This window comes from Mugil cephalus, chromosome 22, assembly GCF_022458985.1.
Source record: "Mugil cephalus isolate CIBA_MC_2020 chromosome 22, CIBA_Mcephalus_1.1, whole genome shotgun sequence".
NCBI lineage: Eukaryota > Metazoa > Chordata > Actinopteri > Mugiliformes > Mugilidae > Mugil > Mugil cephalus.
In genome coordinates, this window is record NC_061791.1 from 9,359,923 (window position 1) to 9,384,581 (window position 24,659).

General features: G+C 42.4%; 1 protein-coding gene across 1 annotated transcript; it reads left to right on the plus strand.

Annotated features, from left to right (window-relative positions):
- The first annotated feature begins 9,420 nt into the window (after positions 1-9,420).
- LOC125000411 (adiponectin receptor protein 2-like) lies at positions 9,421-21,802 on the plus strand. Its single transcript, XM_047575960.1, has 7 exons — positions 9,421-9,696; positions 16,841-17,017; positions 17,786-17,957; positions 18,407-18,593; positions 18,680-18,867; positions 19,239-19,432; positions 19,530-21,802. The coding sequence occupies exons 1-7, from the start codon at positions 9,421-9,423 to the stop codon at positions 19,656-19,658; spliced, it is 1,323 nt and encodes a 440-aa protein (XP_047431916.1). The 3' UTR covers positions 19,659-21,802.
- The last annotated feature ends 2,857 nt before the right edge of the window (positions 21,803-24,659 follow it).

Consider the following 24,659-nt stretch of genomic DNA (forward strand, 5'->3'; position numbering starts at 1 on the left):
TTATTATGCAGAGTGCGGCTAAAAGTGATTAGTTAGGCAGTAATCATCACCAGCAGGCAATATTTACAAACTGCAGCTGTTGTCATAATTTACCAGCAATTAACTGGCTCCGCTCTGTATTAATTTGCACCGTGGCAGCACAGATAGTGTTATGTTGTCATTTTATTGTTACTCAGTATTTCCTTTTTTTTGCAGTATATTGCATATATGCCCGTCCCCTCCTTTCCAGTTTAGAACTGACTGTCAAGTTTGCCACAAAGCATGAGGTCATATCATGAATATTTTATGGGTTGGGCAGACGATAGCCTATTTGTCTTGAACTCAAAACTTGCAACGCACAAAAGAAACGGCTCCACCGTTCGAGGCTTGCGTGTGACATTGTGCAAGTTTTTGCTCCTGTGCTGATAAGAAGCACAGGAAAGAGACGCTGGTGTGTTACCTGTAAATAGAATTACACAGCGCCTGTTATTCCTCATGTCTCTGGCACCTGTCCATTAGTGCACTTTTGTCTCAAAGCCCACACGAGGACTCAACAAATATCTTAAGTATGCAAAGCAGATAGTGTCCAAAGCACCTGCAAACTTGCAGAAAATATATCTGGAATATGTTATGCAAAGAACGCATTTATTGCTCAAGTTGGCGTGTGTAGCAACGTTCACCTCGTTAGAAATGACTATTGAGCAATACGTCATTTTTTTTTTTTTCTTTCTCAGGAGGTGCAACTCTCTGGAGATGTTGATCTGTAATGAAGTCAGTTTTTGACAGCGTGCCAGCGAGGAGAGCGGCTAAACATAGCCCCTAATGATAGTAGATAGCTGTCATTGCTAAGTAGTTGATCATAAGGCAGGGTAGCTGTTCTCATTTCCACGTGTTCTGTGGTCTTTTCTTTCCCTCACGACTCTCAAAGGAACAAAAGTTCTGCTGTTGTGTAAATGCACAGACGCAACTTTTGCAGTGCTCACCGCTAAATGAGTGCATCACGAGTTAATTACTTCGTCCATAGGTTGTGTAAGCATCTTATGCTCTAAACATTTCAGAGCATTAAAACAATAAGTGTGTGAGAGTCTAAGCTGCTGCATTATTAGTACCTACTGAAGTTATGTCTGTACCTTCTGTATATATATGTACTGGGGGCTTCAGTTGATAATTTCCCACAACAGCCTTCTATAAAGAATATTAAGCTAATGAGCTCCAGCACTGAAAAGGATTTATAGTAACTCCGAAGCCATAACCTGAACTAATATATTTTTATTGAAGCCAACAACTCAGACGGAAGGAAGCGTAGATCTTTTCTATCTAGGATCACCACCTAGCGCTCTAAAACCACCTCATTTGGTTGCACTGTTTTCTGCACCGCTCTGACCTTGATGTGGTCTGGATGGCTGGACGTGGTTTGGTTCCATTCAGAGACCAAAAGCAGCGTCTGCGACGTGTCCTCTGATGTCCGGTGACAAACGCGTATGTTTATGTAAACCTGCAGCAGTGATTCCAAACCTTTTTGCCTTGTAACCATGAAAGAAGCCTCTCGTGACCCTAAACCATAACTTATTAGGACATTATTGAACACTCAGATTTTTCCTAGGACTTCTTGCGGGCCTTTGAACCCCGGTAATGGACCACCAATTTATAGTACATGTGTGGACTGGTGTGATTGTAGGAGCCCTCTTTTCGTAATCAGGTCATTACTGCTGTCCTCAGCGGAGGTCATTTTCTTTTTCATGAACCCTTTTTTTTAAATGGTACCTTTTGTTTTTGGCGAGTCGCCGCTTCAAAGCCGCTTTGAATAGCACTGTAAAATGTGTGTCACCATGATGTCACCCAACACGAGCCCCGCTCTTGTGTATATGTCCAACCACCACCGTGGCTACTTGGTTGTAACTGTGTTGTTTGTACTCTGAAGGACAAAAGTGTGAGTGTTTGTAGTTCATATCACACTGGTTTTCTTTGTTCCGCTCTACATCATAAGACCGGTGGCAGTCACAACAGAAAGTGATCACTGGGGGACACGCGCGTTAATCTACATTTAAAAAAAGAAAGAAAGAAAGAAAGAAAGGGAGTGCGTTTTATCTCGAATGACATACTTTACTTGTTGGGCAGGTAGTTTTCTCAAGAAGCCAACCCCACCCATGAGAAGCTGCGAGCCGGTTAAAGCAAACACTCGCAATTATTTGCTCCATCTGGCCTTTTAACTCCCAGCTGTGTGGACACAGAGGATCAGTAATATTACGTGTTAGTTATGTTTAAGTGCAGGTCTCAATGCCACCGCGCGGTCCCACTGAACTGAACACTAAAAGCAGTCATGTGGTCTGCAACAGCAGGTTTAAATCACCGTAAAGCCACCCTTCACATTCAAAAGGAGGCCTATTCACGGACCCCCCCGTCACAGCAATGCACACAGCATAAAGCACAATGAGCTGCAAGTGAAGTCAAATGTTTGTTGACGCAAATGCAACTAGAAAATATTCAAAGGGGCAGAGGCTGATTGATGTACATGAAAACAGAGCATTACATTTTTAATTTCCTAGTTCTGCAAGTCAAATGGGTCGGGATTGATTGTTTCGTAGGAATGGACGGGGGTGCAACAAGCAAAAAATAGGAGCGAGCTATTGACGTCAATACTGCTTTTCTTTATACCTTAGTAAGCAAGGTCAGAGGCTTAAGATATTGACAGTTTAATAAGAAAAGAATCTTCACCTACGCTGTAAAATCCTGCACTGAATAAAATATACACCGGCGACGGCCGCCCGCTCGCGCTCACCTGGACTTTTTTCAAAGCGCAGTTTCCGCCCCGTATCGATATGAGGCGAACTGTCAATGGGGAGGGCACTAGAGCAGCCAACATCACAACAGGTCGATCTCCAGGTCCACTGTGTTATTTAAGGGGCACTTTGAACCTACAGCAAGACAACTTCTCCCCCCCTCCGCTCCCCTGCCCCACCCCTGTCAACGCTCAAGTGTTTTTATATGACATGTCTGGCAATAAGCGGCAAGTTTACGCCAGCGTCTGGTCTGATATTAACAAAAAAAAGTGGATTTGTAAGTATTCTCAAGTGTTCTCAATGGGCCGCTAAAGTTTGTTGTTGTCATTAAAAAGAAATATTTGAAAAGGTCGATGACTCATCCTGTACCGAGGGTGTGTCCAATTTTGCCGAATGCTCCCACGTTAAGTTCAGGAAGTCTGTTTAGGGAAAAATTAGTCACTAAATTTGCATTATACACAACTTTAAATAAACATGTTAGATACTCATCAGGCCTTTTGGTGTGATGTGAGTTTCACATTATGGTGAAACAAAGTAGAGAAAAGAGAAGTTTTGACTGGTCTGGTGCAACCGTTTTTATTATCTGTAACATATCACAGGCTTTTAATACTTTCCAGCTGATGGTCAGATATCCTTCTACTCGCCGAAAGATCTGATTAGAAGTGACACACTGACCTACTCTAGATTCCCCAACTTTCGTTTCGGTTTCCACTTCTCTTTTCCAGCGCGGTGTCATTCTATAAACAGTTCTCAGTAAAACTTTGCTTATGTAGATGACAAATGTCGTGTGTGAGAAGAAGAAATAAAGAGGGATGTATGTTTCCTGGCGTAACACGTTGTTTCGCGACTGTGTGTACGAGAGGAAGAGTAACGACTTGGCGGGTGACAGGCTAAGGGCCGTTCCTGATGAAGTGACTCAGACTCAGCGAGCACACATGGAAAGGGAAAACGTCATGCTGCTTGACAACCACAAACACTCGCAACTAAACAGCCATTAGCTAGCGCTGACAAATACGGAGCAGGGATCCTGCACCGTTGTGCTGCTGCTGTATAACATGTCAAACCTTTCATAAAATCCTGTATTTCACAGTTTTTTTACAGGCAGAAATATGCAGTAAACATCCCTAATGATGTTAATGTTGCAGCCCACATGGAGAACGTATATTTGACTCCGAGGTATTTCCCTTTAAACACATCTGTTGTAAATACAGCATTAAGTAGGCGTCTCGTTGGCCTCCGAGAGCGAGCGCAGCTCCCGTACAATTAGGTGAGCGAATGTAACTCATGAAATTCTGATTACCGCAGTGTACTCGAAATGTTAGGCAATCAATAGATAACATCGACCCTAAGTTGCGAGAGCACCGCCGCTAGGAAAATGACGAGGCTAACAGTTAGCACGCTAGCAGCTTAATGTAAAGGCATGACCCGTGAACTCCGGCCTTGTTGGAAAATTCCATTTGCAAGGTTGTAAAAAACGCAATAATGTTCCTGTCAATACGATAAGTACGACAGCTTTGAAGTCGGCGTCCGAGGTGAGAAATTATTAGCTAACCGGAGATTATTAGGGCAAAGAAATCTCACGTATGGGCCTGTTAATTAATGATATGAGGATATTCACCTGCCTGAAACTGCATAACAATGCTCAGACAGGATTGCACATTTGCCTGTGTGTGTGTCTGTGTGTCTGTGTGTCTGTAAACAGCGTTGCATTACCTGCAGCAGCTGCGCAGCACTGTATGACCTTTGTCCTACTTTTCATTTCTGCTGAATGAAGCCAAAGACAACACTGCTTACTTTGAAGAAGTCTTTGACCCACAACTTATTGTGCCGTCACACAAACACCCACACACCCGTGCACGCTCCCCGGAGCGTTGTTGCTCGTTGTCTGATAACGAGATGAGGCTGCACAACAGGTTCAGTGAGTCGTGTTTTTTGCTTAATGTCGCTCCTTCGTTTTTTGTTTTTTTTTTCCGTTTGCCTTTATCTACTAAACAAATCTGCAACTTTATGTTTGTAACCTCTGCTGAAAAATGACCATGCTTCTAAGTTTAGACCCTGTTCTGTCGTGTATGATATTAGAGCCACAGCCGTCATGAGTAATGTTGATCTAAATTGTGCCTCCAAAGCTCATTTTTAAGATCCAGAAATCGTTACTTCTGCTTCTCGGTCCTTGCACTTCCACTTTCACCAACTGCCACGTGCCCTTTCTTTTTTCTTCTGAGGAGACACAGAATGAAGAATCAAATCAATTCCTATTGATGCATTTCCTCAGTTTTCAGCTATTTTCTTTTTCTTTTCCTGTGTTCTTGTTTATTTTTTTCTTTTCCAATCTGAGTTCCTGTTGGGTTTTTGTCTGTCGGTTTCCACGATTGATTTATGGAGCTGCAGCTTCGTCTTCAGTCAGCTGTCTTCCTTTTTGTTTTTGCGCGCAGTTCCTGCATGAGTAAATCCACCTATCAGCACCTCTAAAGCTCGCTAATTAATAAGTTATACTGTATCTCGTTTGTTTAATCCCTGCAGAAACCAGGGGCTTCTATTGCTAAGTCAACCAACTGGCTCTAGCTTCATATCCCATGCACGCATAGGTAATACTGATCTTCTCATTCCCTACAAGAAAGCTGGATGTCCAACTAATTATTTTAACATGTTTTTTAGAAGTGCGAGATTTTGTCCTCCTCTTGTCTGTCTTGGCGTTTCATTTTTAGTAAAGTAAAGTAAGCAGAGTGACTGCGAGTGCAGTGTAATCCAGTGGTGACAGAGAGATTGCGTTTTGAATGGACGATCACGTGTCTGATCCCCTCTAAAAGCCAATCAATAGTGTTCAGGGTCCCGCTGTAGTGTCCTTGCAAGACGCCTGACCCATGCCTCTTCACTTAATAATAAATAACTCTGAATAACAGGAGCGCCTACATGCCAGGAATCTGTAAGCGCCACGAGAAGAAGCTGTTACAGAGCATTATGCAGTGAATGAAGCAACCTTCTATCTAGTTCTTATTAAGCTGTTTTGGAGGCTTTACAGCATCACCTTAAATACAAATAAAACCAATATATTTTCCTTTATTCCTCTCGAAAATCTTTCAAAACCATCTTTAACCTGCAGAGTCTTTGGGAATCAAAGGTCACGTCCGCACCAATAAAATCTCAAGATCAATAACGTGCAATTAGTATCGAAATTGCCTATTAAGATCACGCTATCACTTGCTTGCAGGATACACACACTGTACTGTCAGCTGTAGGGGATACATGCACTCGCAGTAGTGTGGGCATTGACCTCCGGGTCAAATCAATAGCGTCCGTATTAAAAGCTCAATAGCGTCTTTGGTTAAGGCGCGATCATTTGTATTAATCGCTTAGCTGCAGGGCTAGCTGATAAAGCCAAGAGAAAGAGAGTTTAAGTTTTTTTTTTTTAATTTTGTGGTTGAAAAGCATCGAGGAGTTTTGGTCGTAGAGGTTTTTTAAGTGAGGCCATTGGTTAATTCCTCCCTTGATCCTGCTTCACTCAGCTTTGTTACCTGCTGTTGCTGTTTTTTACCCTTTCTGTACGTTCTTCTTCGCTGTATTTTCCGAGTTGCCCGAAAAAACTGAGCAGATGGTAAAATTATCTGTGCGACTGTGGAGAAAAATAAGGGCGCGTTCATACGATATGTCACGATTGCGATCGCAGAGTTATACCCCGCATGAAACATCTTGATGAGTCATCTTCCATGCTGTTGTCGACAGACATTGTGTGTCAGCTGTTCTTGCAGAACTGAAACTTATTTGGAGTTTTTCTCCGGGGCGTGTGAAAATGACCGGTTCTTACCGCTCCTTGTCGGTATGCTGCGTTTCGTCACACTGACTCTTTTTTATCTCGGCATGTGGTCAGTCCAGTCTGTTGTCCTGTTGATTCTTGGAAGTTGCGCCGGTGACCATGTGTGTATGCAGGCCGATCGGCCGCAACATTAAAACCACTGACGGGAAAACATTGGGACAATTCGACGTTCTGCTGGGAAACCTTTGGACCTGCCATTTCTGTGGATGTTACTTAAAGCGTCACGACACGGTATTTGCGTGTTTCCACTAGCACATAATACCTGGTACCAGGTACTATTTTGATATCGCCTCAGCCCTGGTTCCAAGCGAGCCGAAGCGATACTAAAACGTGACATCACTACTGCCTTCCACTGATTGGCCGACGAGTGTCGTCGCTGGAAGCGTCATGAGCGCGTGACGACCAACCAGACTGTAAATAAACACAAGACTCGACCCCACCACTTTTTAAAAACCTAGCCTGTAGCCATTATTGTACAGTGTAAAGGCTACCAAGCTAGCGTTAGCAACCATTAGCTTACCCTCAAACGTCGTCTTTTTGCAGCTCGTGTTCTCTTGCCGGTTGTTGTTCTGGTCTTTTGCGCGAATCTTGGCGCGTTGTAAATGACGTCACGGCAGTTTCGCGCAGCCGTGTTATGACGACCCCGCCCACGTCTAGGAGGTAATGGAAACAGACCCGAACCGTACCGTGCCTTGCCATGCTATGCCGTGTTGTACCGTGCTAGTGGAAATGCGCCATTAGACTTGAACCATCCACCTAGACCAGACCAGGCACCCCCACCCCACAACAACGATGGCTGCAGCCACCCCCAGCAGGATGCAGCCTGAAACAGACACACACACGAAAATAGTTTAGGAACAAATAAACACAAACCCGGCCTCCAAATTCACTAAACTGAGCAAATATCTGTGGGATCTGCACAATATCATGAAGGTGGTCATAATGTTTTGCCTTATCAGCGTACGTGCATGCATGTACTCGGCCACCAAGTGTAAATATGCTAATTTAAGATAAAGATTTATCTTCTATTTAAGATAGTATTTGTGTTTAGCCACATAACGGTCAGTCTATTTAAAGCATCTGCAGTGCATTTCATGATAAGACCGTGTCAAAGAGCGAAGTCAAATAAGTGTGACAGTATTACAGAGCTCTCAGACCAGCAGTGTTGTGGTTCTCTGTCACCATGTTATATTTGGCGGAACAAAACTTCTCCGCTTTCTGATGATAAAAGAGCCATTGGCTCTCGCTCTTCAAGACTCTTATCCCAGGAACTCGCTGCAGCTGCAAAAAAACAAAAAAAACACACAAAAAAAAAACGTGGCTTCATCCTCATATTCTCTGACTGAAAAGCTGCTGAAATCTAACACGTCATCATGGCAGTAAACGACAGCGCTACCCGAGAAAAGTGTGCAATTTTCATGAATGGCCAATTGAGGGAGAAAGAGGAAGGGAAAAGACGAGAGATTGATTGGACACATTTTTGAGTTCGATTTGGGAACTTGCCCGTCGGCCACTCATCTCAGTCCAGCTCCAATAGTCGCCTCCATCATCTTCTCAGCGTTAGAAAAGCGTCCGCCTGCTGCTTCGACGTTATGAACCAGGCTCTAATGATTTTCTGTACCTTTTATCACGCTTCCTATACTTGCATCACCCCACTACAAATGCCGTCTCTGGTGGTTTTGCATGTTATGCCCCGTTGCGTCTCTTGTTTTTTTTTTTCCCTCTTGGATGTATAATCCTCCAATGAGATGGTTTAAATTAAGTGGTCCATCGCTTTGGGACACATCCTCATTAACTTCCTTTGGATCTGTGTGTGTGTTTGTTCTTGTACGAAGGTCCATGTCTCAGCATTTATAGAACAGCAAAGCTTCAGTGGGTCTCTGGAAAACAAGTATGAGTACAGTTTACTGGTTTGTGAGACCGTAGTATTTCATGGAACAAATGTTGCATTAGACTTTATTTTAGCTATATCGATCTATAAAGTGATATTGCAACTTAGTGGCTTTGACTTCTCTGGAAGTAGTTACTATCTTATGACTGTTTTTTTTTTTTCTCTTTTGGAAATACCCCACATTATTACAGCCCGCACTGACGTGCGGTGATAAATGAAGTGACGATGCTGACGATTTCCCCGTAAAGCGGCAGAATAAACGTGGAGAGAGAAACCAAGAGTTCTCGACACGGAGCGCGTCTACTTCCTGTGTGTGAATCTCTTGTTCCTGTCCTTGACACCTCCCGTCGCTAAGCAACTCACCATGACAGCAAGTTGGCAGCTCCTAATTGGCCGGTCTGTGTTGATAGATGCGGTATTTTAAGGCCTCGTTAACGCGGGCGACTTTCTGAGGCGCCGGAGACGAATCAAATAATCAGCCGCGTCTTTATCTCCGAGGCAGAACCGCTTTGAGTGAACAAATGTTCTGGTCGTGGTGTTTCCTGTGTCTTGAGAGGACTCAGACTTTTTGACCTTTGAATTTCAAAGCCTTCCCTTTCTCAGCTAGTTATGATTTTATTTTGGGCTAGAATGTGAAGACTTTCCGATGGATCAGCTGGGATTTATATCACATAACATTTACTGGCTATATTATTGGCTCGTACATTATTATTAACATTATTTTAATGTAAATGTCATGATTTATACTTGTTTTGTTTTGATTAGTTATTGCTACTCTAATTTTGAGGATAAACAAACTTCTTTCCTTCTTTCTCATTCCAGCTTCGTTGCATTAAGGCCTGAGCCCAAAGGAGCTTCCTCAGCGGAGTCCAGGTTTGTCCCCTATTTCACATTTCTATCTAACTTCTACTCATATGTGCTCCACTTTTTTTTTTTTATCGTCTTCAACTTCCATCTGCATGTGTTCAGCCCGATCAGGTTTGGCCAGAAATTGGTCAACACCCGCGAGTGCGAGTCCACCTCCCGCTGAGTTTGCTCCAGTTTTCCTGCGAGGGCCAGTCCAGCGTTTCAAGCTGGACGGAGGAGAGGCGAGCGGGGCCGAAGGCCCGACCTTTGTGCTGCGACACAGAACTTCAAACCTCTTACAAAACACCGCAGAGTGCACGTCTACAGATGGAGGAGACACGACCACCTCAGGTTCTTCGAGCAGTCGCCTTAGCCCCGCACACAATGGGGTGAGTATCCAGCGCGCACACATGCTGTCACCTGGTCGAAAACAGCCGCCCACACGTTAATTATTTAAAGGTGTTTTTAACAGGAAAGTGTAACTGATGCTGTGCAAGTTTGCCTGTTGTATAACGTAAACATAAGCTATAGGCTATTAACTGTTTCCATTGAAGGAATTAATTAGAATTGGGTACCTTGATATTATTATAAGGGGTTAATCGCTTCCCCCGAGTCTTTTGGTTTGATTTTCTGAAACGTGGACATTGAACACTCGATTAAACATTAAAAGATAAATTTGGCTGCTTTTCAAAGGAGCGTTTTCAAAGTTAAGAGCAGATTGAGGCTTAACGTCTGTTTAAAGTTTTAAAAACCGAGACTTAAACAGTTCACAAAACTGTGCATGATGCTGGAGTGGAAGTAACAGCTGCGTCAAAATGCAAATTAGAGACAATATTCTCCTGTCCACACGGAAAACAGGCATGAAAACATGAGGACTTTGTTACGTGAAACTACATGCAAATAAGAAAAAAAAAAAGCAACACACAGACTCAGTGTTTTCTGCAACTGTGACTGAGGAGCTGTGGTATTTTAGTGCCTTGCTCAGGGGCGCGACGGCGACGGTTGCTGAAGGACGATTACGCAATCAGCGTTTAACAGCAGGTTCTTGGAAGTGGATTTCGCACGGGTGAGCGTCCCCTGAAGTTTTCCTCCTCCACTTATTATTATCAACAGCCTCGCCACCTTCAAGGCTTTTTCATGCTCGGCGATGAGTCATTCTTCCTCTGCTTCAGTAATTAGCGGCGCATTATGACGGGGGGGGGGGTCGCCTCTGCCTCTGCCTCTGCCCGACGCTCGGTCTTCGTACCACTCCCCTAATTCTAAAGCAGCCGCTGAATGTTTGTTCACAAAACTCCGAAAATAGGCCTCGCTGTTGTGACTGCGCACAGACGCCTTCCTGGAAGGAAAGCAAACACATCACCAAAAAAAGAGTCTGTGTGCGATTAGCGTCCCGCGAAGGCGACCTATCGAACCGATCAAACAGACGCGCCAGACGCTCTCCCCTCCGAGGCTTCGCTCGTTTTTTAGTCGGCGCGTGTGTGGACCCGGTCAAAGCCGGCGCTCTATTGTGCGGCGCGAAAGGCAATCGCCGGAGAGCCGTTGAGCCGAAACACAATAGCGTTGGTGTGTCGGTCGCTGCTATGTAACACAACACGGTTACCCGAGAAAGCGCTTGGGCCCCTCCTGCCCCAGCCGGCGAGGGCAGACTGTCTCAACACCCCGCAGACACGTCCCTTTTGAATTTTTCAGCGTTTCGCGTAGGTGTCGGTGTGAGTCTCGAGATGAGCTTGTGGTATAGCTTCGGGGTTTTTATCACACATCCTGTTTGCCAACAGATTGCATTGGTTTTCTGTCTCTCACATTGACCTACATTTCCAATTTAGAGAAAGCAAAAACACACACAGTTCAGCCTCTTTTTTTTTTGGGGCTTTTTTGAACTTGTCCCAGTGGGATTCTGGTATTTGTGCGTTTTCCTGATCACACCCCACGGCTGCAGAGAAGAACTGAAACAATAGGGTTTTACCTGCCAGCAGTCTCAGCCTTACCTTATGAGTAAGAACCGTTTCGGATTCAGTGTCCGTAACTTCTTTTAATCACGACCATCGCAGTTCAGTTTAACCCGTAAGTGACGAAGCTTCTAGTTCAATTAAGTGTCTTTAATTCAATCCAGATATTTAAATGTTTCTTAGGTGAGCCGGTCAATTTTTCAAAAAAGAAAAACAAAAAGATTTTTCAGTGGGAAGCGGAAGAGATCCCACAGAGAGTTAAAAGTGGCCATGGAAGTGTAATTAGATTATCCTTTCCAGGGAAAAAAAAAACAACATTTACTCAGAATTCATAAAACAAACACAGTTTACACACAGATGAATGACAAGAAGCGAACAAACAACTGCAGGAATGAACCATGCTCAGCGTCGAGCCTCTAGAGTACAGCGTGTCCACATCCTCTCTTTGTCCTGAAGGATTTTTTTTTTTTTTTTATTGCTTCTTATACATCTCAGGTTAATCCAACATCTGGGTTTGCTTTCTCTTATTCGACATGCCAACCCCAATCTTCAAGTTTTTGAGGAAACCGAATCGACACTCGGGCAAGATTAGTTGATCTACGCCCTCCAGCTGTGAAGAATCTGCGTCTCTGTGTTGTTGCCGTGCTAATGCAGATTTTTCATGCCCTCCTCTCGGTCTGAGCCAAGAACAGTTTGTCTTCTGGCGACCGGAGTGTTTTCATGGGGTCGGCCATGTGCGTGTTTGTGTGCATGTTTGTGTGTGTGTGATTGGAACATACTGTCTGTTACTGAGGGTCATGGCGTCTTTTCCAAATAGTTATTGTCCCAGGAGGAGGGCTGCGCATGTGTGAGTCACATGTGCGAGTCTGTCCGTGCTGCGCAGGGGTTATTCTGTGCAAGGGTGATCTCTTCCCTCTTTGGTCCGTTACACGATCGGCCTCCGCCACCGTTGGTGCAAAAAGCTCCAGCTGTATTCCCGTTGGTCGGCAGCTGTTTCCTGGATCCCACCCACAAGTTGTTCAAAGCGGCATGTGACTTTGTTTACATCGAGTCTGGAGTTCCTTATCTCACTGGAAGTTGGAGATTTTCTTTTTTTTTTCCCCTCAAAATGACCTCAGACCTCCATAGAAGGAGATGAGCATCTCTCATAACACACACATGCTTGTGTCTCAGGTGTGTGGACATGTGACCAGTCATTAGTCGGATCTACATACAGAATAGTTAACGAGTCTGAGGGGAGGTGAATGTATGTTTTTTTTTTTCGTAAATGTCTGTGAGGCAGAGGAGGAAATTGGTCTTTTGGGAGTTTGAAGAAAAACTGCCTCATTTGATCTTGAGCAGACCTAAAGGGACGTCCTCTTGTCTGTAAATCATCCAGGTCTAGCTTTTTAGCTCCTATTTACGGGCTTTGAAAGTCTGTCTCTTGACTTTGTCCTGACTTTTTGCCCACATTTGTCCAACTTCAGACAGATGAAAATGGTCCTAAAGTAAAGAAATCTGATTAATTTGCAGAATAACACCTTCATACAATCAACAAAACTAAATAAAATCCTTAAAAACATGCTCTTTATAACATGGTACAATCCATCTGGGCATAAACATACAACCATTTTTTAAAAAAAATCTTTTTTAATAAAAAACAACACTAAACAAACCAACTCACTTTTCCTCCAACTCCACGTTAGAAAAAATAAAACACAAAACAACCCAACTATGTTGATTTAACTTTGGGCGTGCCTGCAGCGCGCTGATAAATCTGTTTACCCTCCTTATCACATCAACACACGCTGTAGCCATACATTTACACAAACCTGTACACACACCCGTACTGTAAAAGGCCTAAAGAAGCAAGCGATGCGTTTATGTCGCGGCGTTTGCAAACCCGCAATCACCGAACCATTAAGTCGCTTCGATAGACTTTTTGTGACCGTAAACCGACAAACGGTTGGCTTTTACACTTGTGTGTGAGCAATTTAAATAAAAAGGGCTTGAGCTCTGGGAAACTATGTCAGCTATTTGTACACGTGATAAGGAAAATGGTCAGTGGCTGCAACCGTAGTTTAAAGACAGTCATTTCTCTTTGACGTTCCTTCCAAGTCCGAATGTTTGCTTTGATAATGGTCTAGCCGCCTTATCGTTTTTTTTTTAAACGTTTCCCATGAATTTAGCTCCAACTAAAACAGGAACGTCGCTCTGATACAGGCACGACGACAGCCGAGGTGACGGCCGCCCAACAGATGTGTCACTGCGCGAGGGGAGCGCGGCCAACATGGCTGCAGCTGACCTCTAGACAATTTTAGTCATACATGATGAGTTCATCTTTGGCTTCACGTGCACGCTTCCACACAGGGCGAAATTTGACTCAGCGACCTCGGCCGCGATGAGCCGGTGGCGTGCGGGGCAGCGAGTTCGAGTCACGCGTCTCCGGCGTTCACCGTCAAAGCTGCGCGTGTGCATCAGAGAACGAGGGGCTTCCAGGAGCACCACTTCACTGCCAGTCCGCTCGTCCCGCTTGAATATTCCCTTTAGTGTATCTGATTGCACCAACGTCAGCTGAGCAGTTGACATTCAAAGCTGCTGCATCACCTGTTGCGAAGCCTCAACCTCAGCTTTCACAACCGGGGTTAAAGATGTTTTTTTTTTCTCATGTTTTTTTTTTTTTATCTTGTCTTAAGCTGACAGCTGGTTATCTTCATTATTTATTTCCTGTTTTATAACATACAGCTTCCCGTTTACTTTTTTTTTATCATTTGATCATGCAACACCTACTGTGTTTGGTGGGAGACTTTAACAGCTGCACTTTGACTATGATGTGAAAACCTCTTCAGAATGTCATGAGATAACGAACACGTCTTGTTTTCTGCTCGGTGACGGTGAATTTTCCCTAATTGGCTATTTGGAAGTTTCTCACCAACAACAACAAGGGAATCAGGAAACACGTTCTTACATTATCATAACTCCTGACCTTCTTATTTCCATCACTGGCTTAACACTCGAAAGGTTCAGTTTGCGCTGCATCGGCGGCGGCCGCTTGTGATCTGCTACAAGTTCTGCACTCTATATGCAAATAAGCCGTCGTCGGCTACATAATTCGTGGCCCCGGAGAATATTGTGCAAACAGCTGCCGTCTCACAGCGATAAATTGCCACCTAATGCCGTTTCAGAACCATGAATTGCACACGTTGTTGTGTTTGTTGCGCGCGGGGTATCATGATAGATAATGTGAAGCGTAATGAACTGTGAAGCCTCCTCTCCGGCTCCAATAAGTTATTATTTATCTCCGCTCTGATGTTATTGTAGAAACAAAGAAAAAAAAAAGTCAAATGCTCAAAGCTACCGTTTGTAAAGTAATGCAACGAAGGAAAAATCTCTAGAAATAAAGGAAAATTATTATTTATTCGTTACAGTTTTGAGAAGAAATAATGAAGAGACTACATTGACTTTTTTTTTTTTTTGCGGTTGCCTGTTTTTCTCGGAACGAGCGAAGGCGTCAGATGAGACGGCGGTCTGTCTGTGTGGTCAGGATGCAGCGTGTGTGTGGTCACATGTGGGCAGATGTGTTCTGAACCATCAGATCTCAAACGGTGTCCTAATTGCATCTGTAATGTTTGTTGTTTTCACTTCATTCTGAGGTTCATCCTTTCTGTAGCTGCCAGGGGAACGTAATGCATTTATAGTACTTAGTGATTTTTATTGTTTTTCTCCCGTAACAACTAGGCCGAGCCACGCGATGATATATGGAGCATAGTACAGTAGTTGTAGGGTTTACTACGGCCATCCTATTGTTGTGCATGTATTGTGTGTAGTCGTGTCACCATGCTTTATTTAGTCCAGTATGTTCAAAGGTGTGAATGTGTGCGTGTGTGTGTGTGCGCTGGCTCCTCAAAAGACCCAGATTTAGCGATGTCCTTTTATAAATAACGCCTAGAGGACACCCTGTTGTCACGTTTATTCACGCGCAGTAAAAAAAAATAAAAAAATAAATAAATAAATAAAAATAAAAATATATAAAAATAACCCCACAATCCACAGCAAGACTGGTGGCATCTGGATTTAAGCTCACACCTACATTACATGCATGGGCACACATGAGAGGTTAGTACAAAGACCGCAGAGCGCACGTGACTGTTTGGCAGTCACCCAGATACCCTCTGCTCACATAGTGCACTCAATCACACACACACACACACACACACACACACACACACACAGAGAGACAGGGAGAGTCGATGTCAGGTGTCACCTTTATCTGGGCTTTAAATGGCACTGCATGGATTTGTATGGTTTTAGAATTGTGATGGAAACTCAACTGAGTGAGACTATTTTTTATTTTTTTTTCCTATGCATAATCACGTGTTCACAACATTTTTCCACTGGCTGAGAGAGGGATTAATGCAGTAGATTGACTGAGGATGAACTGTTTTACTGTGACGACGGGTAAATATTGTAGAATAATCCCTCGCTAGTAGTGAAACGGGTTTGCATGACCCCGTGTTAGCGCTGCCTGATCCGAGGTCATTTACAGCTCGGAGCCAAAAAAAAAAAAAAAAAAAAGAATTGAATGTTATTGAGGTCAAATGGGGACGATTACGGTTTCATTTATTTAGACTTATCTATTCATATTTAAGCATATTTGAACTACTACGTCTGTAATGTCAACAGCAACGCATCCGGCTACCGTAATAATCGTAGTCTGCGCGCACCATTTTTTTCTCATTCATAAAAAAGATAAAATTGGACAGCTATAGCCTTTATGTCGATCTCTGTCCCACTGATTTATTCTCGTTTCCTCTCCCTGGTCTCTCTTTTGTTCTCCAGCTCTGCAGTAACAAAAAAGACCCACATTTTCTAATCATTTCCTTTCAGAAGAATGTGGCGTTTTTATGCGCGTGGAGGATGTTGCTTGTCTGTTTTCGGCATGAAAGAAATAATAATAATAACAACGACAAAAAAAAAAAAAAAAAAAACGATAAGCCTTATCAGTGTTTTCCACCTGAGTCCGCGCACAGCTTCACCGTTTTACTGCGTCTTGCTTGTTTGTGTGTCGCTTATGATAAACGACTGTTTTTTTGTTGTTTTTTTTTAACACAAAGAAGTGGCCATATTAATTCTGTCCGCCTTCATCGCCCAGCTGTGACAGCTATTGTGTGAGATTGAATTCTCAGTGTCAGTCGAAGCGTCGGCGGTGTCTACATCTGCTCAACAAAAATTAGCTCCATTCTCTTAAAGTCGATGCTTCGGATGTTTTTAATGTTTCATTATCGATCGTTTACAGCAGGGAAAGAAATCACCAGTAATCCACCAGTAATCGATGTCTTCTGTCAGGGACCCTAAAAGAAAAATAAAACAGAAATCTGAATAATAAAGATTTCAAAAGCTTCTGCTTATATTGGTTTGCTTTAAAATGTTTTTAAATCGTGTTGTCTGGATGTTACGAGAGGAGTTTGTCATCGGCGTAGAAGGTCACCCCTTCTGTTTTCATTCACTCGTCTATTAAAACAGATCTCAGTCTCAAGACCATCTGAATAAGAGGAAATGTCATTAAACCAGCAGTCCTCCTTAATCCCCCTGTTCTGTTTCTCGTCAGGGAGTCCCAGAGCGCGACGAGGAGAGGAGGCTAATGGAAGAGGACGACAGAGGAAGAGAAGGAGGCGAGAAACAGCAGGAAGGGGACGAGAAAAGCAGCGACGAAGGGTTCATGGGGATGACTCCGCTGCTGCAGGCGCACCACGCCATGGAGAGGATGGAGGAGTTCGTGCACAAGGTAACGAGCGCACACATGTGATTCGATTCTGCTCCAACCAGGAGCTGTGTTTGTTTTACAGAGGCGGTTTTATAACGATGTCACAGTAAATCCACACAGTAAAAAGAACCATAAAAAACTGCTAAAGTAGGAAGCTCCACTTTCATTTATTTTTTATTTTTTTAAAGTTGCACTTCATTGCTTGTAGTGAAAATATTTGGGCAGGAAACGTTACAGCTTTGATGGATTTCTCTACAACCGAGAATTGATTTTATGTCCCGTATGGGATTTCTTAGGAAAACCAGAACAAATAAGCAGACGTTAAAACTGAGTCGACGCTGCCGCGGACCGTGGACTTACATGAACTCATTAGTCTCTCTGACGCACGCGCGCACACACACACACACACGCACGCACACACACACACACACACACACACACACACATACACTATAGTCTGCTGAAGCTGCAGCCAGCAGGTTGTAAATTAGAGGAATTAATCATGAGAGAGAGTCCTGTCAGGGGGTTCTCTCTCGTCTCTCGTCTCTGTCGGGGGTTTCTCACCATATCAGGCTTCGGTTTATTTATTTACTTACGTGGCTCGACCTCGATACCGTTCATGTGACGCTGACGCCTCCACTACACACATACTGTACTGTCACACACAACCAGCTGTCTCTGAGATTGGATTATTCATGTTCTTTTTTTTTTTTAGCATCCCTTCCCCTCTGGGTCTAATTCCTCTGGGTTTAATTTGGACGCTTCTGTCTTTCTTTGCTAACCAATCAGGTGTGGGAGGGTCGGTGGCGCGTCATACCTCACGACGTGCTCCCCGATTGGCTGAAGGACAACGACTTCCTGCTTCACGGCCACAGACCGCCCATGCCTTCGTTTCGCGCCTGCTTCAAGAGCATCTTCAGAATCCACACGGAGACGGGAAACATCTGGACGCACCTGCTAGGCAAGACATACTTAAAATTATACAAAAAAAAACAAACACACAACACACACCAGCAGGATTAGGATGGAGGACTGAGCTATTTAAAGTTACAAGAGGACTTAATTGTTTCTTGTTTTTTTTTTTTTTTTTATGCCCATTTCTTTAATGTATAATCTTTTAAATTCTTTGGTTAATCTTCATGTTAAGCTGCTTATTAGGTAACAAAAATCCCTGCGTAAAATACCAGGTTTATTACCTTGTATAAGAGTGTCCAATCCAAATCCAGAACATTAGCATTAGCTGTTTTGGGTGAGAATTCGTGTTATGATAAACTTTAATTTATTTGCAGCTTTTGTTCGAGAAAATCCTTTTAACTTTTGTGCTTCTCTCTGCTTCCACCTAGTGGTTTGAAAGTGACACTGTTTTGTGTTCGACTCGTCAATCTTACGTCACTTTTTCTGTCTCTGCAGGTTGTTTGTTTTTCCTCTGTCTGGGTCTGATGTACATGTTCAGGCCCAACATGTCTTTCGTGGCACCGGTCCAAGAGAAAGTGGCCATTGGGATGTTTTTCCTGGGCGCCATCCTGTGCCTGTCGTTCTCCTGGCTGTTCCACACGGTGTACTGCCACTCCGAGGGCGTCTCTAGAGTCTTCTCAAAGTAAGAAGCTGTCCTTAAAGTTAAAAATAAATAAATAAATAAAGCCAGACTCTAACCCTGTTTCTTTTTTTTTTTCTGCGTGGTAGGTTGGACTACAGCGGCATCGCCTTCCTGATCATGGGCTCCTTCGTCCCCTGGTTGTACTACTCCTTCTACTGCTCCCCTCAGCCCTGCTTCATCTACCTGATCGTGGTGTGCGTGCTGGGACTGGCCGCCATCACGGTGTCCCAGTGCGACTTCTTCGCCACCCCTCAGTACAGGGGAGTCAGAGCGGGTAGGCACATGTCGATATTTATTAATAATTATCACACTGGCGTCTTGCAGAGTTATTGGTGCTCTCATGTAGATTATAAAATGACGCAGATGTGACTATCTGACGCTGTAGAAGCTAATGTTGCTTTGCCTAGCGGATTTCTAAATGAACATCTGTTTTTTAGCTTATTTACTACAACTTTATGTGATTACTTGTCATTATCAGCTTGCTACAGTGGCTTTTTTTAGTGCGAATACCGATTTTTTTTGATTTTCTAGTTGGCCAGACTCTCTCTAATATATGGCTCTGGGATGGTGGATCTCTAATACATACACATCTTATGTTCTTGCTCGTATTGCTTCTCTAACCAGCCCTTTCTTCTCTCTGTTCAGGTGTATTTGTGGGCCTGGGTCTGAGTGGCGTGGTTCCCACCCTGCACTTTATCATCAGCGAGGGTGTGATCAAAGCCACCACCATGGGCCAGATGGGCTGGCTGCTGCTAATGGCGGCACTCTACATCACAGGAGCCTGCCTGTACGCCGCTCGCATCCCTGAGAGGTTCTTCCCCGGCAAGTGCGACATCTGGGTAAGCGTCTAACAAACGGCTTGATTAGACATGTTTATTTATTCCCAGCCCCCGTGTTTATTTACTCACAAGTTTCTCTTTCTCTGTGCATTTTCAGTTCCACTCCCATCAGCTGTTCCACATCTTGGTGGTCGCCGGGGCCTTTGTCCATTTTCACGGCGTCTCCAACCTGCAGGAGTTTAGGTACACGGCGGGGGCCGGCTGCGCTGAGGAAGGCGCCCTTTAACACAAACACTGACTCACCCCTTCACTGACACGCGTTTTTTTTTTTTTTTTTTTTTTTTTTACGGGGAGGCACTGGTTCTAATAATATGCACAGAATTACACACTCTCCTCAAACATGCACACACCACACGGTCTCCACCCACACTGAAGACAGACGTGGCTCCCGGCGCTGTGGGTCTGCGTGCGCTAATGCACAGGACGGCCTGTTAAAACTGACCGATGAGGATCTTTGTTGTCTATCTGTCCCTCTGTCTGTCCATCCAACCCCACCTCCTCTGGCTCTGTTGCTTTCTTTGATTAAAAAGGCACTTCCGTGTTTTTCAAAGAAGCGTTTGAGACTCTTGTCAGGAACGTTTCTCCTCTCCGTTTGGGGTCACTCGACGCGTTCACGACCTTAATTCTAGATTTTATTCAAAAGTGAATGGTTTGATTTCATGAGGAAGCATAATCGTGGCTTAAAAAAAATACCTGTAGGGGTGCTTTTTTTGCTCAATGCTGTTTTCCAAGTCATGTTTTTAGAGCATTTAAATATGTTAAAAAAAAAAAGAAAAAAAATGAGTGGAAATATCTTTGGATTTCTTCCTTGATTGTTTGCAAGGGCAGATGTTGGAAAATGGGGTGGGTGAGGGGTTAATAGTCACTTTTAAAAATTAAAAAAAAAAAAAGAAGAAAAAACAACTTTTCCATGTAAATAAGATTTCTAAATTTTGGGTTATAGATTTGTATTAAATATATATATAAAAAAACAAATAAAAAATATGTTATTAAGTGATGGCGAGAATAAATATGTTAGAATCAGCTAAAGATGGAGGGGGTAAGCTGTTGTATCGACACTTGTTCTAGCAGTGGGGTGCAGTGGAGGAAATATTGTGTGGATGGTGCGAAGCGCTTCAAACAACTTTATGTAGTCTTTCGAGGATAAGAGGTGGAGGAAATGAGAAAACACAACACCTGAATCTTATCACAGAGTGACTTTAAAGCTGGTATTTTGTCTCCAGTCCAAGTCACCACTCACGACTAGTCACTTTTCTGGTGTAAGAACCTTTGGAGTATACAAACGAGGAGTCTTGGCCTCATCTGCGGCCTCGTGTTTGTCACCGAGTTGGAAGTTTAAACCAGACTCACAGATTAAGTCCTTAACCAAAATCTTAAAAACAATGTTATATATATATATAAGAATAAAAAAGAAAATCATCTCGATATGTAGCGGTTTTCATTTGTGTTACTGTAAATTGTCTCATTTATCCGAGGATGAAACTAATTTCTATTCCTCCGGTATAAGTTTATTTTTTCTACACCCTTTAAATGGTTTATTAAAACACATCAAGGATGAGTTTAAATATTTTTTTACAATAAGGCCCCAGAGTCATATATATATATATATATATATAATTTTGCAGTGTTATTCCAGTTCAGACACACTTTAATCCTACTCCTCCTCTGTGACTCTTGATAAGATTCACCTCCACACAGAACAATAATTTGTTAAAAAATGTGCTATTTTCTTTATTTTTTTTGGTTGAGTTGTATTTTAATTTAACAACTGCTGTTGTTACTATATTGCAAGCTTTAAGTTCACTTTCTCTTCTTCTTCTTTTTTTTTCGTTGATTTGTAATATTGCTCAGCCAGAGATCATGATGTGAGGTGATGTCTACCACACCTCAAAAATGGCTAAATGTTTCCTCAATCAATCTGATGACGTTAACTACATCTACTACAAGGGCTCTTGAAGAGTCTCAGATATTGAGACTTTGCTTTGAGATTAATAAAAGGTGAAATTTTTATGTTTTTCTGGCAATACCAAAATCGTACACTTGCAACTGTACACCCGCACAAAACGTGCATATATATATATATCTATATATAATATTCTGAGCTTGTATTTCTATGATTGAAATTTGAGTTTGCAAGCAATTTGTTTTTGATCTGCATCTTGTTTTGCTTAAAAGATCGGATTTTCTCTGTCTTACTTTTTGTTTCCTTCTCAACTTTTGTTTCTATTTTATCTAGTTAATATTAATTTATTTCTCTTGAGAGCGCATATTGTCTGTTGAAGCACACATTCTGTTCTGATGGGAGTGTTTTGATTGCAATAGACCTTTATATCTGCTGTATTGTTCTAATAAAAAGGTTTTTTGAATCAGTCACTTCGTCTAGATAGTGGTTAGTATGTGCACAACACTAATTCAACAAATGAACGTGCATGACACGGCCGGCCGGTTCCTTGCTTTTGCAATAATAATGTAAATAGAAAAAGGCAATATTTGTTTAGGTTTTAATGTATTATACAATATGTCTTGCACCACATGTCACCTATATGCCTGGAAAAAAAAGTAATTTTTAAGGTCCTTGCAAAACTATAAGTCTAGTTGTCCTTGTTTCAGCTTTTTTATAGATGATGATTTAGAAATGACCGGGTACCTTCACGGATTTGAAAATCTGTTTTGGTTTTCATATGGTCTTTCAGCTTTGGAAAATAATTGACGAACATTTTAAAATGCATATGCCCTAATTTGGATCAATTAAATAACAAAAAAAAGATGTATATAACATATAAGTAAAAAACAATTTTAAAAAAAAGTTTTTAAAATAAAAAAAAAAAGTAATTACTTCCGGGTTTCAAACCCACCGTGGGCGGTTGACGTTTGATTAACAAGTCGCAGGTTGTAGCCGTTGACAAAATGGCGGCGTGCCAACCGCCACGGCGCCTCCAAGGGCCCAATAGGACTGAAATAGACGAAATCGTTGCATTTAACAAGAAACTTCTTACAATAAACATATTCTTTTAAAAACGGTTCAGCTAAGTGAGGAGGAGAATGTCTGAAGCGGAAACTTTCACAAGGAGAAAGATACAACCAAGAAAGCGGCGGTATGGCGTCGTAATGGAGGAGGCCTCAGGTGAGTTCTTTCTACGTCACTGTTGCGACAGGTGGTGGGAATATGTAAATATTTTTCTGTTAAAGCAGCAATTTTAGACTTATAACGATAATGTGCTTTTTGCCGTCGTTAAATTTTCGTTACTCATTGTTTTGCTCGGCTATGGTTCAGTTGGTTGTCTAAAATTGATCTACAGCTCATGGCGTGATTAGCACTGGTTATATTTGGGATAAATGTGTCGAAGCTGCTTAATATCATTTCACTTCAACTTGTTAACGCACATAGAGTTATATCAGCGTTGCATTTCGCCAACCACAACTTAGCATTGGTATCGTGTATACCGTCAATGATTGGTATCTGTGTGCGCAGTTAGCCAAACATTTACAGGTTAAGGTTAGCATAAGTTAGCTTCTGATTGGACATTTAACGTTAATGCTAATGGCCTTAAGCTCTCAACCAAAATAAGCTATTTTAGGCATAGTTACATAGTCTTAATAGTGTCTGGAACCCACACTTAAATCTACCAAAGCGATATTTAATTTGTGAAAATGAAAAATAATAATAAAATAGAAAAATAAATAAACAGATTTAAAAAAAGGTAAAATTGGATTGACCCAGAAAAGTCCAATGGGATTTTAAACGGGGTTTGTGAAACATTTATTCTATTTGTGAAAGGTCTATAAAAGATACAAGTTAATTTCTGAATCCCACTAAAATATTTTTTTAGGTTTTGCCTTCATAGACTAAACAACTTTAATAGATATGGCTAGGGGATATTAAGACACTTGTCCGCTAACATCCACTGACTGGCCAAAAAAAAAAAAACTACTGAATTGGCTATGAGCCTCATCTTTCAGATGGCATCAAGTTTTTTTAACCCAACTGATGCAATGAGTAACTTCCTATTTCTTAGACAACCATGTCAAAAGACACATCATGTTTGGGAAGGGTTACATCATTGGATTGCATCAAGTAGAGCAAACGTCTTGGGAGATCTAAGCAGAAACTATTAAAATTGGGTTAAGAACTATCCAATGCATTATTAAAAACTGGAAGGATAGTGGTGGACCATCCTCTTCCAGGAAGAAATGTGGTCACAAAAAAATCCTTCGCGATCACTTAAACATGTGGTGAAATCAAATCAAAGAAAAACAACAGTAGAACTCAGGGATATGTGCATTTCAAACAAGAGCATTTCCACAGTACAATGTGAAGGCAACTCAAGGGATTGGTACTGAACAGCTGTGTAGTTTTTAAGAAAACCACTAATCAGTGAGGCTAACCAAAAAAGGATTAAGTTTGCTAGGGAGCATAAAATTGCACTCTGGAGCAGTGGAAGAAGGTCATGTGGTCTGATGAGTCCAAATTTACCCTTTTCCAGAGCGATGGGACATCAGGGTAAGAAGAGAGGCAGATGCAGTGATGCACTCATCATGCATAGTGTCTACGGTACAAGACTGTGGGGGGGAAGTCTAGGTTCAGCAACATTATGAGCCCAAAGAATGAGGTCATCTGACTTCCTGAATGTATTGAAAGACCAGGTTATTCCATCAATGCAGTTTTTCTTCCCTGATGATGGTACAGGCATATTCCAAGATGGCAGTACCAGGATTCATGGGCTTCAAATTGCCAAAGAGTGTTTTAGGGAGCATGAGACATCATTTTCACACATGGATTGGCCTCCACAGAGTCCAGACTCTAACCCCACTGAGAATCTTTGGGATGCGCTGGAGAAAGCTTTGATCAGCGATTAGACTCTCCCATCATTAATACAAACTCTTGGTGAAAACTGAATGCCGCACTGGGTGGAAATAAATTGTGTGACATTGCAGAAGCTTATCAAAACTATGCCACAGCTGCTGTAATCAGAGCTAAAGACGGTCCAGTGAAATATTAGAGTGAACGTTTTCTCTTTTTTTTTTTTGTTTGTTTGTTTGTTTTGGCCTGGTAGTGTAATTATCCAATTGTAGATGTGTAGTAGTCTGTTTTTATGTGTTCTCGTTGCTCTCCTAGTCTTGTAAGGGCCTATTGATCCCATTACCTTCAATTGAAATGTACATAAAACTGTTTTGCTCCTTCCTGCTTTCTGTTTATGCTTTAGCTCTAGTTTCCCGTATATCATGG

Coding starts and splice junctions, on each gene's coding strand:
- LOC125000411 (XM_047575960.1), top strand. CDS start 9,421: ATGTGTTCAGCCCGATCAGGTTTGGCCAGAAATTGGTCAACACCCGCG. Junction 17,018..17,785: donor TGGAGGAGTTCGTGCACAAG/GTAACGAGCGCA, acceptor CTAACCAATCAG/GTGTGGGAGGGTCGGTGGCG. Junction 18,868..19,238: donor GTACAGGGGAGTCAGAGCGG/GTAGGCACATGT, acceptor CTCTCTGTTCAG/GTGTATTTGTGGGCCTGGGT.